Source organism: Symphalangus syndactylus, chromosome 7 (assembly GCF_028878055.3).
Source record: "Symphalangus syndactylus isolate Jambi chromosome 7, NHGRI_mSymSyn1-v2.1_pri, whole genome shotgun sequence".
NCBI lineage: Eukaryota > Metazoa > Chordata > Mammalia > Primates > Hylobatidae > Symphalangus > Symphalangus syndactylus.
Window position 1 is genome coordinate 61,764,252 of NC_072429.2, and position 13,670 is coordinate 61,777,921.

Below are 13,670 nucleotides of genomic sequence, written 5' to 3' on the forward strand. Positions count from 1 at the left end.
CCAGCACTTTGGGAGGCCGAGGCGGGCGGATCACGAGGTCAGGAGATCGAGACCACGGTGAAACCCCGTCTCTACTAAAAATACAAAAAATTAGCCGGGCGTGGTGGCGGGCGCCTGTAGTCCCAGCTACTTGGAGAGGCTGAGGCAGGAGAATGGCGTGAACCCAGGAGGCGGAGCTTGCAGTGAGCCGAGATCGCGCCACTGCACTCCAGCCTGGGTGACAGAGCGAGACTCAGTCTCAAAAAAAAAAAAAAAAAAAAAAAAAAAATGAATGAATGAATGAGTTAGTGCGCAGTGTTTTACTAACTTAATTCACAGCAGTGATAGGAAATATGTAGAAATACTGCTATAAACATAAAAGTTATTACTTCTGTTAGCCAAGACACTGCTTTATGTGGTGAATTATAGAAATCTAAACATTTCCTTTCTATCAAGGACTAGATTAGGCTCTAGCTGTCAGCCACATCGAAGTCACATGGCATCTGAGAAACTGAAACAAGGGTCACTAGCTCCGTTCCACAGAAAAGGATCTCATTCATTCAGAGAGTGATTTTTTCCTTAAATAATTTTTATCAGTTTGGTTATTTGGTTTCAGTCTTCAGCAAATTAGAAGCAACAACATAGAAAGATGAGACTTTTTTCACAGTTAAGTATAAAAACAAGAGGTGATGGCTAACCAAGAATAAGACTCCATTACACACTCAAATGGTCCTCAAGGATAGGGCTATGTCCTAATATGTTCATCAGATCATTGTAATTAGTAAAAAGTGTCGTCATGATCCAGTAAGGTCAGATTTTCCCATCCCCAAAAAAGTGTCACCAATAGCAAAGTAAGGTGATTATTTCTCAACAGGGGGTACAATGACATTGTGGGTGGAATAATTCTTTGTTGTGCAAGACCATCTTGTACATGACCTAACATTAAGTAACTGAGTACTAAATGCCGGAATTCCTAATGTCATTCTAACAACCAGCATCTTCCAAATGCCCCTGTGAAGGTGGTACTACCCCAGGTAAGAACAACCAGCATCATGGGAATTGGTGTTTATGGAAGTGGGGTAGTGTAGGAAAATCGGACTTAGCAATTGGAGAAACTGGTAATGAGTCCTAGCTATGCCGCTTACTTGGGCTAATTTTTAAATTTCTCTCAGCTTTACTTTCTGTATTTACAGAATGGAAAATAATTCCATCTACTTCCTTGGGGTACCTTACAGATTAAATGAGAATAAGACACATAAAAGCATTTCACAAACCTACAAATATCATATGAACATCAGTTATTATAACATTGATAATAAATGTAAACTACTGTAGTTATGCTGTTTATAATGTAAAGAAATACGTGATAAAAAGATCACACATATACATGCACCCACACATGCACTAAGAAAAAAAAAAATCAAGACTCAAATAAGTTATTTTCCATAGTAATAAATAAAGAAATATGATGATCACAATAAATATAATGGTTTCATAATACCATTATTAAACTATATAAGAAGTTTTGCTATAAAAATTCGAATACAAAAGTGCATAAATTGAAAATGTTACTCAGTTTATTCATTAGAGCCAACTGCTCTGAATACTTTTTATATTAATGTGCCATCAAAAACACATGACCATCATCAACCACACACACACACACACACACAAAAACACACCAAAAGGAAACCAGCCCGAGCATGGTGGCTCATGTCTGTAATCCCAGCACTTTGGGAGGCCAAGGTGGGAGGATTGCTTGAGCCTTTGGCAACCAGCCTCAGCAATATAATGAGACCCTGTGCCTCTACAAAAAAAATTAAATAATTAAGCAGGCATGGTGGTATGCGCATGTAGTCCCAGCTACTCAAGCTGAGGTGGGAGGACTGCTTGAACCCTAGGGGTCAAGGTTGTAGTGAGCTGTGATTGTGCCACTGCACTCCAGCCTGGGAGACAGAATGAGACCCTGTCTCACAAAAAAAAAAAAAAAGGAAGAAGTAAACCAAAGCTACACCACATACGAAGAGGACAAAGGATGGTCACCTTTAGCCCATGGAACTGAGTACCAGCAGAGGCCAAGTTGAACTGCAGACAGTGGTCTGCAGACACAATGCTCACAACAGTCTTTCCTTTTCTACTTGATCATGTTCACTCAGCCAAGAGTGAGGAGTGTTGTGGGTGCTAAGTCATAGCCAGTTAGAACATGTACACTTAATATGCCTTCTCTCACTTAAAAATAAATAGCAGTGACTCCTTAGGTACAGAAGATTCACAAGTGAAAACTAAGAAAAAACATATTAACAAAAAAAATTATATCTAAATCCATTAGCAAGTTGAAGCATATTTAGTGTTACCTTCAGTTTCTGCCTGGAGGGAGTCTGGCACTTCTTGAGTAACACAATCCTGCTCATCTGGAACAGTTGCTAGCAAGCTGTCTCTTTCATAGTTTTCTGTTTCAAGTTCACCAACTGAAGATACGCTCTGACACTTTTCAGGTTCTGGATTACTAGCCTCCAGTAGGTCATCACCTTTTTTAACAGATATGTCTTGTTCCTCTGAATCACTACTTGTGGAAGCGTCGTGCACATTGTCATGAGAAGACGATTCCTGTGATGCTTCTTCATCCATTGGTTTATTAACCCATGTGAGGAATTTTTCTACCTTAAATTTTAAGATGACATCATGAGCAGGAATTAATTCCGAACTACACAGAATCTTCCTACCTATTACCATTTGTGACTTGACTGAAAAGCTGTGTCAAAATTATTGGCTCTGAAAAGTAGACTGCATCACACAAGCTTAATAGTAAGTAATTCTGACCTAATCAGAATGCTATCTGGGCATGCCATGACCTTATTAAAGTTTTCTTTAAAAGGAAAAAAATATCAGATTAAACACTTCCTGCTATCAATAAACACTTAGAGGATAAAGCCAAACTGTCCCAGTGGCTTTTCCATAAGGGTTCTTAACAATTTAACTGTGCTGTGTGCTACAGCTACATTACAAATGTACCTACTTACTATTGAATCGTTAATTTTAGTTGTTCAAATTATATAGACCTTTCTGCAATGGTCAAGCTAAAATCTATGTAAATGTTACTTGCATCAAAGATGAACCCTAAAAAGATTTAGGGCCAATTCTTCTGTAAGAATAGAAGTAGTCTACCTTGGAAAAAAAATCAAAGTTGCCTTTTAATGCAACAGTAGAGCCAGTAAGATATGTCCCGGTAAATGTTTGTTCTTTGGAATGTAAACAAGGCTCAGCACCAGATCATATACTTCTTTGCATCTTCTGTAACAAGAACATTCTTCCTATCTTGTCTTGTCTTCATGACCTTCCTAAGAGTAAATTAGAACGGAGTGGTAGACATGATGGGCAACAACCCAGAATCTTCCACTAAGGAAATGTGCCTATAAACAAATTAGGTATCTAAGTTAGACACAACAGTTACATATCTTTTTTCCTCAGCAATGACTAGCAGCTATGTTTCTGCACTCATCTATAGATGAGTGCATGGGGGCTATTATATCCAACACATTATGGAAAGTCCTACGGCACTGACTGGACTAATACTAGGCAGTCTGTTTCAGATATAACTAGCACCACTAACGTATTTATTAAAACATCATCAGCAGCCAACCAACCTGAAATGTAATACAAAATAAAACCAGCTATATATATGTAGCATATTTTACAAGTATGCTGAAGTTAGGGAGGACAATGTATCGAGGGGAAAAAGAGTCATCTGACTAGCCTTAAAAAATGAACAACAGAAACAGAGACATCATGGAGTCTAAGATTATGGTCTACTGTCCTGAAGAGCTGCTGGAGATGTGACTGACATCAAGGTTCTGCTCATTAGAAAGTGTTTTTTACCCCTTAGAATATAGAAAGGTAATTCTTCACACCAAGCAATTTTCTAACTACTTTTGTTTCCCAGGTACTTGGATGGCAGGTATAGCAAAGTCCAAGAGAGGGCACATGAATATTTCAGGTAATAATGTGAATCAATAAATTGGCCTTGTGTTTCATGCTATCAGGGTGAACTTGTTATAAGGTGTAAACTGACTGATCACTTCTGGAAGAACTCAGAATTAAAGCTTATAATATAAAGCTGTATCAGAATTTGGACTATTAGGATCCTACTGGTATGGTTTGGCTGTGTCCCCATCCAAATCTTATCTTGAATCATAGTTCCCATAATCCCCATGTGTTGTGGGAAGAATCAGGTAAAGATGGTTGAATCATGGGGGCAGTTTCTCCCATCCTCTTCTTGTGATGGTGAGTTAGTTCTTATGAGATCTGATGGTTTTATAAGGTGCTTCCCCCTTTGCTGGGCACTCATTTCTCTCTCTAGCTGCCACGTGAAGGAGTTGTTTGCTTCCCTTTCCACCATAATTGTAAGTTTCCTGAGGCCTCCCCAGCCCTGCAGAACTGTGAGTCAATTAAACCTCTTTCCTTCAAAAATTATCCAGTCTCGGGTATGTCTTTATTAGCAGCCCGAAAACAGACTAATACAGCCACTTAGCCTGAAACAGATGAGAAATTCTTCCTTGTTCTTGTCTGTTACTACATAGGCAAGGCTGTGTTTTTGTCTTTTTTTTTTTTTTTTTTGAGACAGAGTCTCGCTCTGTCGCCCGGGCTGGAGTGCAGTGGCGCAATCTCGGCTCACTGCAAGCTCCGCCTCCTAGGTTCACACCATTCTCCTGCCTCAGCCTCCGAGTAGCTGGGACTACAGGCGCCCGCCACCGCGCCCGGCTAATTTTTTGTATTTTTTAGTAGAGACGGGGTTTCACCGTGGTCTCGATCTCCTGACCTCGTGATCCGCCCGCCTCGGCCTCCCAAAGTGCTGGGATTACAAGCGTGAGCCACCGTGCCTGGCCGTTTTTGTCTTTTGAGACAGAGTCTTACTCTGTCACCCAGGCTGGAGTGCAATGGTGCGATCTCAGCTCACTGCAACCTCCACTCCCAAATTTCAAGTGATTCTCCTGCCTCAGCCTCCTGAGTAGCTGGGATTACAGGCATCCGCCACCATGCCTGGTTAATTTTTGTATTTTTAGTAGAGATGGGGTTTCACCATGTTGGCCAGACTGGTCTCGAACTCCTGACCTCAGGTGATCCATCTGCCTCAGCCTCCCTAAGTGCTGGAATTACAGGTGTGAGCCACCATGCCCGGCCAAGGTTGCGTGTTTTTTTTTTTTGAGATGGAGTTTTGCTCTTGTTGCCCAAGCTGGAGTGCAATGGCATGATCTCGGCTCACTGCAACCTTCGCCTACCGGGTTCAGGCAATTCTCCTGCCTCAGCTTCCCAAGTAGCTGAGATTACAGGCAAGTGCTACCATGCCCAGCTAATTTTGTATTTTTAGTAGAGATAGGGTTTTTCATGTTGGTCAGGTTTGTCTGGTACTCCCGACCTCAGGTGATCCACCTGCCTCAGCCTCCCAAATTGCTGGGATTACAGGTGTGAGCCACCACGCCTGGCGGCTGCGTTTTTTAAATAATCTCAGACACTAGTACTTTGTAGCTTTCAAACACTTCCTTTTCACCCTACCTCAACTTGCCTTTTTTCAGACTTAGTTTACATAATATATGCCTTCAAGAAGCAAGTAAAAAAAAAAAAATTATGCACCTTGATACCTGGTAGAAACAGGCTTCCTATTCGAATACAACAATTTTAAGAGGTCAAACTTACAAAACATGATTCTATCTACAAGTATGCAACAAAATTTATACATACCTTACTCAGAGTTTTGCTTTTCTTGAAAAATGGTTTTTCTGACTCTTTGGTAAAGAAGATGTGTTTGTTTTTCATCTTTATTTGTCTGCGCATGTCCAGGTACTTAGACTTACGCTTCACATTCTTCTCTAAATACCTGACCTGCCGATGACTGAAATTTGGGATTCCACCATATCTGTGACCAGATCAAAACAAGTTATTCACAACTTAAATTTTAGGATTACATTTCCTTATAGGAAAAGAGGACGAAACTAACATTTTCACTCATTTTTACACCATTTTAATTCCCTTTTTAAAATTATGAAAATGATAAAATCAAGTTCAACTTGCAGAAGAGTTGATGGTCTAACTTTCATGTTAATTCTAAAGCAAATGTGTAACACCAAAGTTGGGAAGTGCAACATACCTAATATAGAGGAGAAAGTAGAAACTACATAGTAGACTGTAATAAATAAACAGTAAAAAAACAAACAAAAACCCTATCCCCTTGTTAGGGAAATATAAATATATAAATATTCTCAAGGTGGGGTGATGTCAAAGCTCTTTAACACATTTCTGGATATATTTGAATTATCTAAATCAATCTGAGCTTACAAAAGAAGCGAATCCTTCGTATCTAAATAATTAGAGAATGTCTGATTTAACCATCTGAAATTTTCCAGTCCTAAAAGATATGCATCTGCTATGAAGCCTCCTTTGATTATATTAAGCCTCAATTAACTCCCTCTCCTACAAACTGTTAGGGACTTAAGAGTGTCACATACACTTTAGCATTTATAAAATCTAGAATAGTCTGGGTTTAAATGTCAGGTCTCACTTTGTAGCCATATTATAAACTTCTTTTAATAAACAGGGTATTTTATCCTTCTCTTTTAAGTAGAACTGGGTGCTCTAAATAGAAGAGCAGTTAAGTAGCTAAGTCTCAGGCAAGAAAAGAAATAGATCTCTGCAAGTGTATACTACCAAAATCTACCAAAGGATTCCTCAATAAAATTACATGTGCATAGTAATACATCCTGCCAGGAATTTAAAAACCTTTTTACATGCTAAACTTTATGATCTTAGCCTTAAATGATTATATGAACTATTGATTATATTAACTATAATTGCCTTGAAATACCTAAGGGAGAAAAACTGGTAATCTTTAGAAACTGCAAGAGTCAACATGTACTTCTGAACTAATTTGAATTCAATTCAATTCTGAGGCATTCCTCACGTCCCTTTCTTGTTGATTTCATAATGTGTAGGTATCTACTTAAATTTCACAACTTATGAAACAGATAAGTAGGACCTGAAATCTCAACCCTTAGAAACATCAGAGAACCCAGTCATGGTTTAGATTACTGGTGTAAGCTGTCTTTAGCAGGCTTTACCTACTCAGTTTAGTCTTCATGTCATGTACGATAAAATCTCTAGTTGTTCTAACACAACTACCCATGTTCCTTTATATTTAATGCTTGGGCATTTAATCCCAGAGAAATCTTATGTCTTCTATACACAAATGTTCATAGCAGCTTTGTTTACTTTTTGAAATTTCATTTTATTTTTTTATTTTCTGCCTTGCTATGTTACCTAGGCTAGTCTCAACCTCTGGCTTCAGGCAATCTTCTTACCTTAGCTTCCCAAAGTGCTGGGATTACAGGTGTGAGCCACTGCACCTGCACTGCTGCTTTATTTGTAACAGCAAAATGTCACAAATAATACAAATGCCCTTTAACTGTTGCATGGTTGAGCAAATTTTGGTACATCCATACACTGGAATTCTATTCAGCAATAAAAAGGAATAAATGGACTGGGCATGGTGGCTCATGCCTGCAATCCCTGCACTCTAGGAGGCTGAGATGGGAGGATCACTTGAGGCCAAGAGTTTAAGACGTGCCTGGGTAACATAGCAAGACCCCATCTCTCTGAAAAAACTTAAAACAGCACTGCACTCCAGCCTGTGTTACAGAGCGAGACCCTACGGAAGGAAGGCAGGCAGGCACATATAATAATCTGGAGGGACCTTCTAGGGCATTACGCTTAGATCTTAGGAAACAATTTAGATGTTGTTAATTAGGATAATTGATAAAACACAATGCCCTCGTTTACAGAATTAGCTAAATGTTTCTACCAACAAGAAAGAGTGTCTATGGTACACCGTCGAGGGAGAAAAGCAAACTGGAGAGTATGTATAATATGACCTAATTTTTCTGTTTTACACAAAGAGAAGCAAAATGTGTGTACACGGTGAGGCGCGGTGGCTCACGCCTGTAATCCCAGGACTTTGGGAGGCCGAGGTAGGCGGATCACCTGAGGTCAGGAGTTTGAGACCAGCCTGGTCAATATGGTGCAACCCTGTCTCTACTAAAAAAAAAAAATAAATAAAAATAAATAAATAAATAAATAAATAAATAAATAAATTAGCAGGGCGTGGTGGTGCATGCCTGCAGTCCCAGCTACTTGTGGGGCTGAGGCAGGAGAATCACTTGAACCCAGGAGGCGGATGTCACAGTGGGCCGAGATCGCACCACTGTGCTACAACCTGGGCAACAGAGTGAGACTCTGTCTCAAAAAATAAAACAAAACAAAACAAACAAAAAATGTGTGTACATGTATGTACTCATAATACACAACAGTAAATTTGGAGGGATGTATGCCAAACTCTTTTTTTTGAGAGTCTCACTCTGTTACCCAGGCTAGAGTGCAGTGGCATTATCATGGTTCACAGCACCCTCAACCTCCTGGGCTGAAGTGACCCTCCCATCTCAGCCTCCTGAGGAGCTGGAAACACAAGCATGCACCACTAAACCCAACTAATTTTTAAATTTGTTGTAGAGATGGGGTCTCCCTATATTGCCCAGCCTCTCAAAGTGCTAAACTCTTTAAAACACTGCCTACATCTGAGAATGACTGGAGAAAATATTTTTTACTTTTTACTTGTTATTTGGTTTGTTTTAATTTTACTCTTTCATAATAGAAAAAGAGGTTATTGAAGATTTCAACTTTTCATGGCATGTTTGCTATGGTCTTCAGATGTACACATGTGAGTCACTAGGTGAGAAGAGAACCATGCTTAGAAGTCACAACAGCTGGGCCTAAATTCCCTCTCCAGTAAAGTCAAAGCCTCTGTGAGCTGCAGTTGCTTTATCTATGAAATGGAATAACAACACTGGATTGCTATAAAGTGCAACTGAGTTAAAGCATATGAACACATCAAATGTACAGGGATATCTCTACCACAATTCTAACAAGAAGTGATTTAATGATAACATCTCAACACATGATCATTTATTAGTTATCTGAGTATCAGAGTGCTCTAAGATAGCTGAAGTGGTTAGGACTTCTGGAAAACAATGGCTTTTATGAATAATTACTTTTGTCCTGAGCCATACTTGAATCCTAGAAGGGAACCACTGTCATCAAAGTCTGAAGCTGGGTTTTCATCAATGTCCAGTTCATGGCTAAATAAAGAAAAGGTAAACAGTGATAAGCCATTACCACCAGAGCCCACCAGTTCAGATAAATATAAAAAAGGCAATATAATTGACCCACGCAAACTTCCCATCACCATAATCAACCATAGTTCACAAATCCAGGAAACCAGGAAAAAAAATACTTTAATTAGAATTTTCCAAATGAGGTAAGTACCCAGGAGCGTTTGGAACACAGCAGTAAGTATTCCAGTCTTAATCCATGTCAAGTAATGATTTCTATTCCTAGGTATGGTACAAATATCATCTCTCAATTTTCCTTTGGAAAAACACCAGTAAAAGCTGCAGCCTTAAATTAATCTCCCAAAGTGATTTCTCCAGAGGTTTCCCTTAAAAACAAACAAGGAAACGTTTGATAAAATTTAAAAGAAAAAAATTATTAAAAAGAATAAGGTTGTGATACAAGTGATATTAGGTAACCCAGGAGAATCCACCTACTAGAGATCTTTTAGTAACCAGTGACTACCCCTGGCCGTAATTCCAAGTAAAAGAAAATGGTGAGAAATAATTCTTACAAAGTTTGTCCTTCAAAATAAGTTATGCTCATTGAACACACATGATCTTTGCCTTTAGTAACTAGCAGAAACTGGGGAGTTAACAAGCAATGTCTACGATATAGAGGGAGCATAGTAGAGGCACGCTTGTTTTTCTAGAAGCTATATGGAGTACACCCCATATCCAGTTAGAGAAATGAAGTGTCCAGCTAACTTCCAAGTTCAGTAATGATCCATTCTTTCCTTGTTACTTACAGTGTTAGCATCTGACTACATCCCACCTTAACATTATTCTCTGCGTGTTTAATTATGTGTAGAAGTGTATAAACCTCCAAGAAAAAAATGTAGAGATGAATACCAAAAAAAAAAGAACTTTTATTTGGTTATAAAACACAAAAACAGAACTGCAGTTTGGGACATAAGCACAGAATGAGGTGGCCTCATGAAATGTCCAAAGAAGAGAGGAAAAGGTTAGAGTTTCACTGAGGAGAGAGGTCACGCACGTTGTTTAGAAAGTTAGTTCACTGGTGCTGGCAGCATCTTACAACAAATAGCTGGTGAGTTTTGATTAGGAAAGCCAGTGGTTGTTAGGTGGAACTTGTAATCTGAGAGTTATGGTTAGGCCTCTGCAGTTTTGAATTGGGCTTGTGAGACTGTGTCAGGCACATATTCCTGTATAAGCAGTTATCTGTCTTTGTGTGATGCTTTGGCTTGGAAAAATTTATTGTGACAGTTCCTGTTATCAGGCAAATAGTGCATGAGAGTCTTTCATGGCCTTCCCTGGCTACATTTTACCAGCGTCTGAAACAAGTGACTCTGTTTTGACTCTTACAACTTTCACAGTGGTAAACAGAAATTGCACGGCTTCGAGTAGAGTTGGTCTGGGCTCTGGCTTTAGAGCTGCCATTGCTGTGAAGAAAACTCTGAGCAAGGTACTCATTCCTGTTTGCCTCAGTGTTCCTATCTATACAATGAGAGCATGACCTTGAGGTCTTTTTCAGCAATACAAATCTGGGATAAGATATATCCAGACTTTTGAAAAACATTAGAACTGGTGAGAGAGAGAGAAGATATGAATTTAATTTTAGTTAAAAGTTATGATCCATTGATAGCTACTAAGTGTCAGATATATTATACGCTAGCTCCTGTCTACCCAATGATCACAAAAAAGGCATCAGTCCAATCTTATAGACGAGAAATTAAGAAATGTACTTAGGCTGGGTGTGGTGGCTCACACCTGTAATCCCAGTGCTTTGGAAGGCCAAGGCAAGTGGATCACTTGAGGCCAGAAGTTTGAGATCAGCCTGGGCAATATAGCGAGACCCTGTCTCTACAAAAAAATTAAAAAAATTAACCAGGAGTGGTGGCACACGCCTGTAGTCCCAGCTACTCAAGGCAGAAGGATCAATTGAGCTGAGGAGTTCAAGTTCAATTGAGCTGAGGAGTTCAAGATCATAGTGAGCTATGATCATGCCATGTACTCCAGCCTGAGCGATAAAGTGAGACCGTGTCTTAAAAAAAAAAAAAAAAGAAGGAAATGTACTTAGAGCTTGTGAGTGGCAGAGTTTGGCCTTGACCACAAGTCCAGGTCCAAAGGCTCAGAATCTTACCAGTAGATCCTGCCTCTTCTTACATGATTACCGGTGTTGTGAACATAACAATCATTTAATAACCACTCGCTTATGGATACAAATGCTTACTCTAACACGCTCTGTGAGAGGGGTCTCATATAACTTACCTCCTCTTCAGTTTTCTTGGCTTATGCTGAGGTGGATCTTCCTCACTTTCATCTCCATCAGTACCACTGGCATGTGGTCTGTCTTTGCTTGTGTTTGCTCCTGAAGACTTCTGTGAATCTAAAGAGGCAGAAATATTGCAGTAGGTTTTCCCCCTTGGTTTGACAACTTTTCTGCTATTTGCAAAGCCAATGAAAATATTTTAGCACCTTTTCTACAATCAACTGTACATGAGCATCAAAGTGCCAGGTCACATCTACCTGTTTGTGTCTACATGCAGAGTCTGAGCATTTAAAGAATCCTAACTATAAGCTTTGTTAAATTAAATTTAGCCTAAAGCTGTCCATGTATACATTTTAAGCTCAGCTTAAAGGTTTCTCCACACATAGTGAACTATAACCTAATTGGTGGTATAAAAAGACTGTAACCTACTCTTGTACCAAGCACAGTTTTGGCTAATCACAGGCAGCCAACTGTTCAAATGGTGTTCAAGTAAGGCAAAAGCTGGGCTGTAACCAATCCAGCTGTTTCTGTACTTCACTTCCACCTTCTGTACATTGTACATCATTTTTCTTTTTCTGTCCATAAATGTTATCCCAATCATATGGCAGCCCTGGAGCTGCTCTGAACCTATTCTGGCTCCGGGGGCTGCCTGATTCGAGAATCGTTCTTTGCTCAGTTAAACTCTATTAAATTTAATTTGTCTAAAGTTTTTTAACAGGTTTAAAAATGTTCATGATCTAACTACTTAAAAAAAAAAAAAAAAAACAAACTAAAACTACTTCTTCATAGTTGCCCAAATCTACACAAATTAACCCACAAAGCTGCCTTTGTGATAGCTGTTAGCAGTCATATTCTTATGGAATTTTAGTTGAAATGACTGTAAAGGGGGCATAATCACATTGATTAAGAAGAATTTCTCTTCATTTGCCTTTAATATAGTATGAAAGTAACATTAATAATAAGAGTAACAAAGACAATACTATCTTTAAGAAGAGTTCTTTAACTTACAGTGACAAAAACTGAGGCACAAATCTGTCTTTGTTCTCCATTTTGTCAGACTGGAAGAAAGTGGGTAGCTGAGACCAGGAGGAAAAAGATGTCTGCAGGGTAGACAGTGGGAAGCTTTGACTCTTTCAGAAAAGCACCAACCACAAAGAGTAGAAAACATACTTACATAGAAGCATAACCTATACCTTAAATTTTGAACTTAAGGGAGGATCTAAAACAAATAAAAATCTAAAACCCTCAAATTCATCCTGATGGCAGACAAACTGGAGTTATTACAGAAATGGACAATCTATAAACATAAGTAAGGGAACAGGCAACAGAAGGCAGAGACTGTGAGAATTACTGTGTCTGGCAAAGAAAAAAGCAGGCAGATGAGGGAGGAGAACCAAAGAGGGTAAATGAGACAGTAAGTTAGAGGCCAAAACAATGCCCAATATGTATATTATAAACTTTATGGTCAAAATATGTACAGAAAGGTATCAGGAGAGTATAGAAGAGTATCAGAATACTAATATAAAATCTTCAGATAAAAAAGGATGGCTGTGCATGGTGGCTCAGGCCTATGCACTTTGGGAGGCTGAGGTGGGAGGATCACTTGAGGTCAGGAGTTTGAGACCAGCCTGGCCAACATGGTGAAACCCCATATCTACTAAAACTACAAAAAAAAAAAAAAAAAAAAATTAACTGGATGTGGTGGCACACACCTGTAGTCCCAGATACTCGGGAGGCTGAGGCTGGAGAATTGCTTGTGCCCTGGAGGCAGACCCTGCAGTGAGCTGAGATAGTGCCACTGCACTCCAGCTTGGGTGACAGAGTGAGACTCCATATCAAAAAAAAAAAAAAAAAAAAAAAAAAAAAGGGATGAAACTGTATCACCAAAATAGAAAGGAATGAGAATATTATACTGAGGTAGGCTCCACTTATAAGAATCTAAGAATACAGAGAAAAAAAGCAAGTTGACAGAGTTCTTTAGAAACTCTCAGCTGGATGAAGTATTATCAGCAATCTGAGATAAGCAAAGCAAATCTGATTGTTAAGTAAAAGGTCAAAACCATTTGTTTCACAAAGGAGTAAAGCTGAGAAGAAAGTTCCTCTACACTAGATGTCTTCAGCATGTAACATCAGGATGCCAAAACTTCAGGATATGCAGATATCACAGAAATTTCCCCCCCTCCCATTTTCCTGGTGCTGTTAATTGGCAGAAGCCTCTCCCTAGCAAGAGCACTGATATAGTTTGGATG

The 13,670-nt window shown here is 39.2% G+C and overlaps 1 protein-coding gene across 4 annotated transcripts in view; it reads right to left on the minus strand.

The window, feature by feature from the left end:
• TGS1 (trimethylguanosine synthase 1) overlaps nucleotides 1-13,670 on the minus strand; it is a 54,761-nt gene that overhangs the window by 26,366 nt on the left and 14,725 nt on the right. For 2 of the 4 annotated variants that reach the window (XM_055286377.2, XM_055286379.2), the window contains 4 exons: nucleotides 11,421-11,538; nucleotides 9,072-9,158; nucleotides 5,716-5,890; nucleotides 2,334-2,640 (listed from right to left, as the gene is read on the minus strand). In XM_055286377.2, the coding sequence (XP_055142352.1) occupies nucleotides 2,334-2,640; nucleotides 5,716-5,890; nucleotides 9,072-9,158; nucleotides 11,421-11,538 (687 nt within the window). The remainder of the gene's footprint in view (nucleotides 1-2,333; nucleotides 2,641-5,715; nucleotides 5,891-9,071; nucleotides 9,159-11,420; nucleotides 11,539-13,670) is intronic. The other 2 variants (XM_055286378.2, XM_063643296.1) reach the window with 2 other exon arrangements.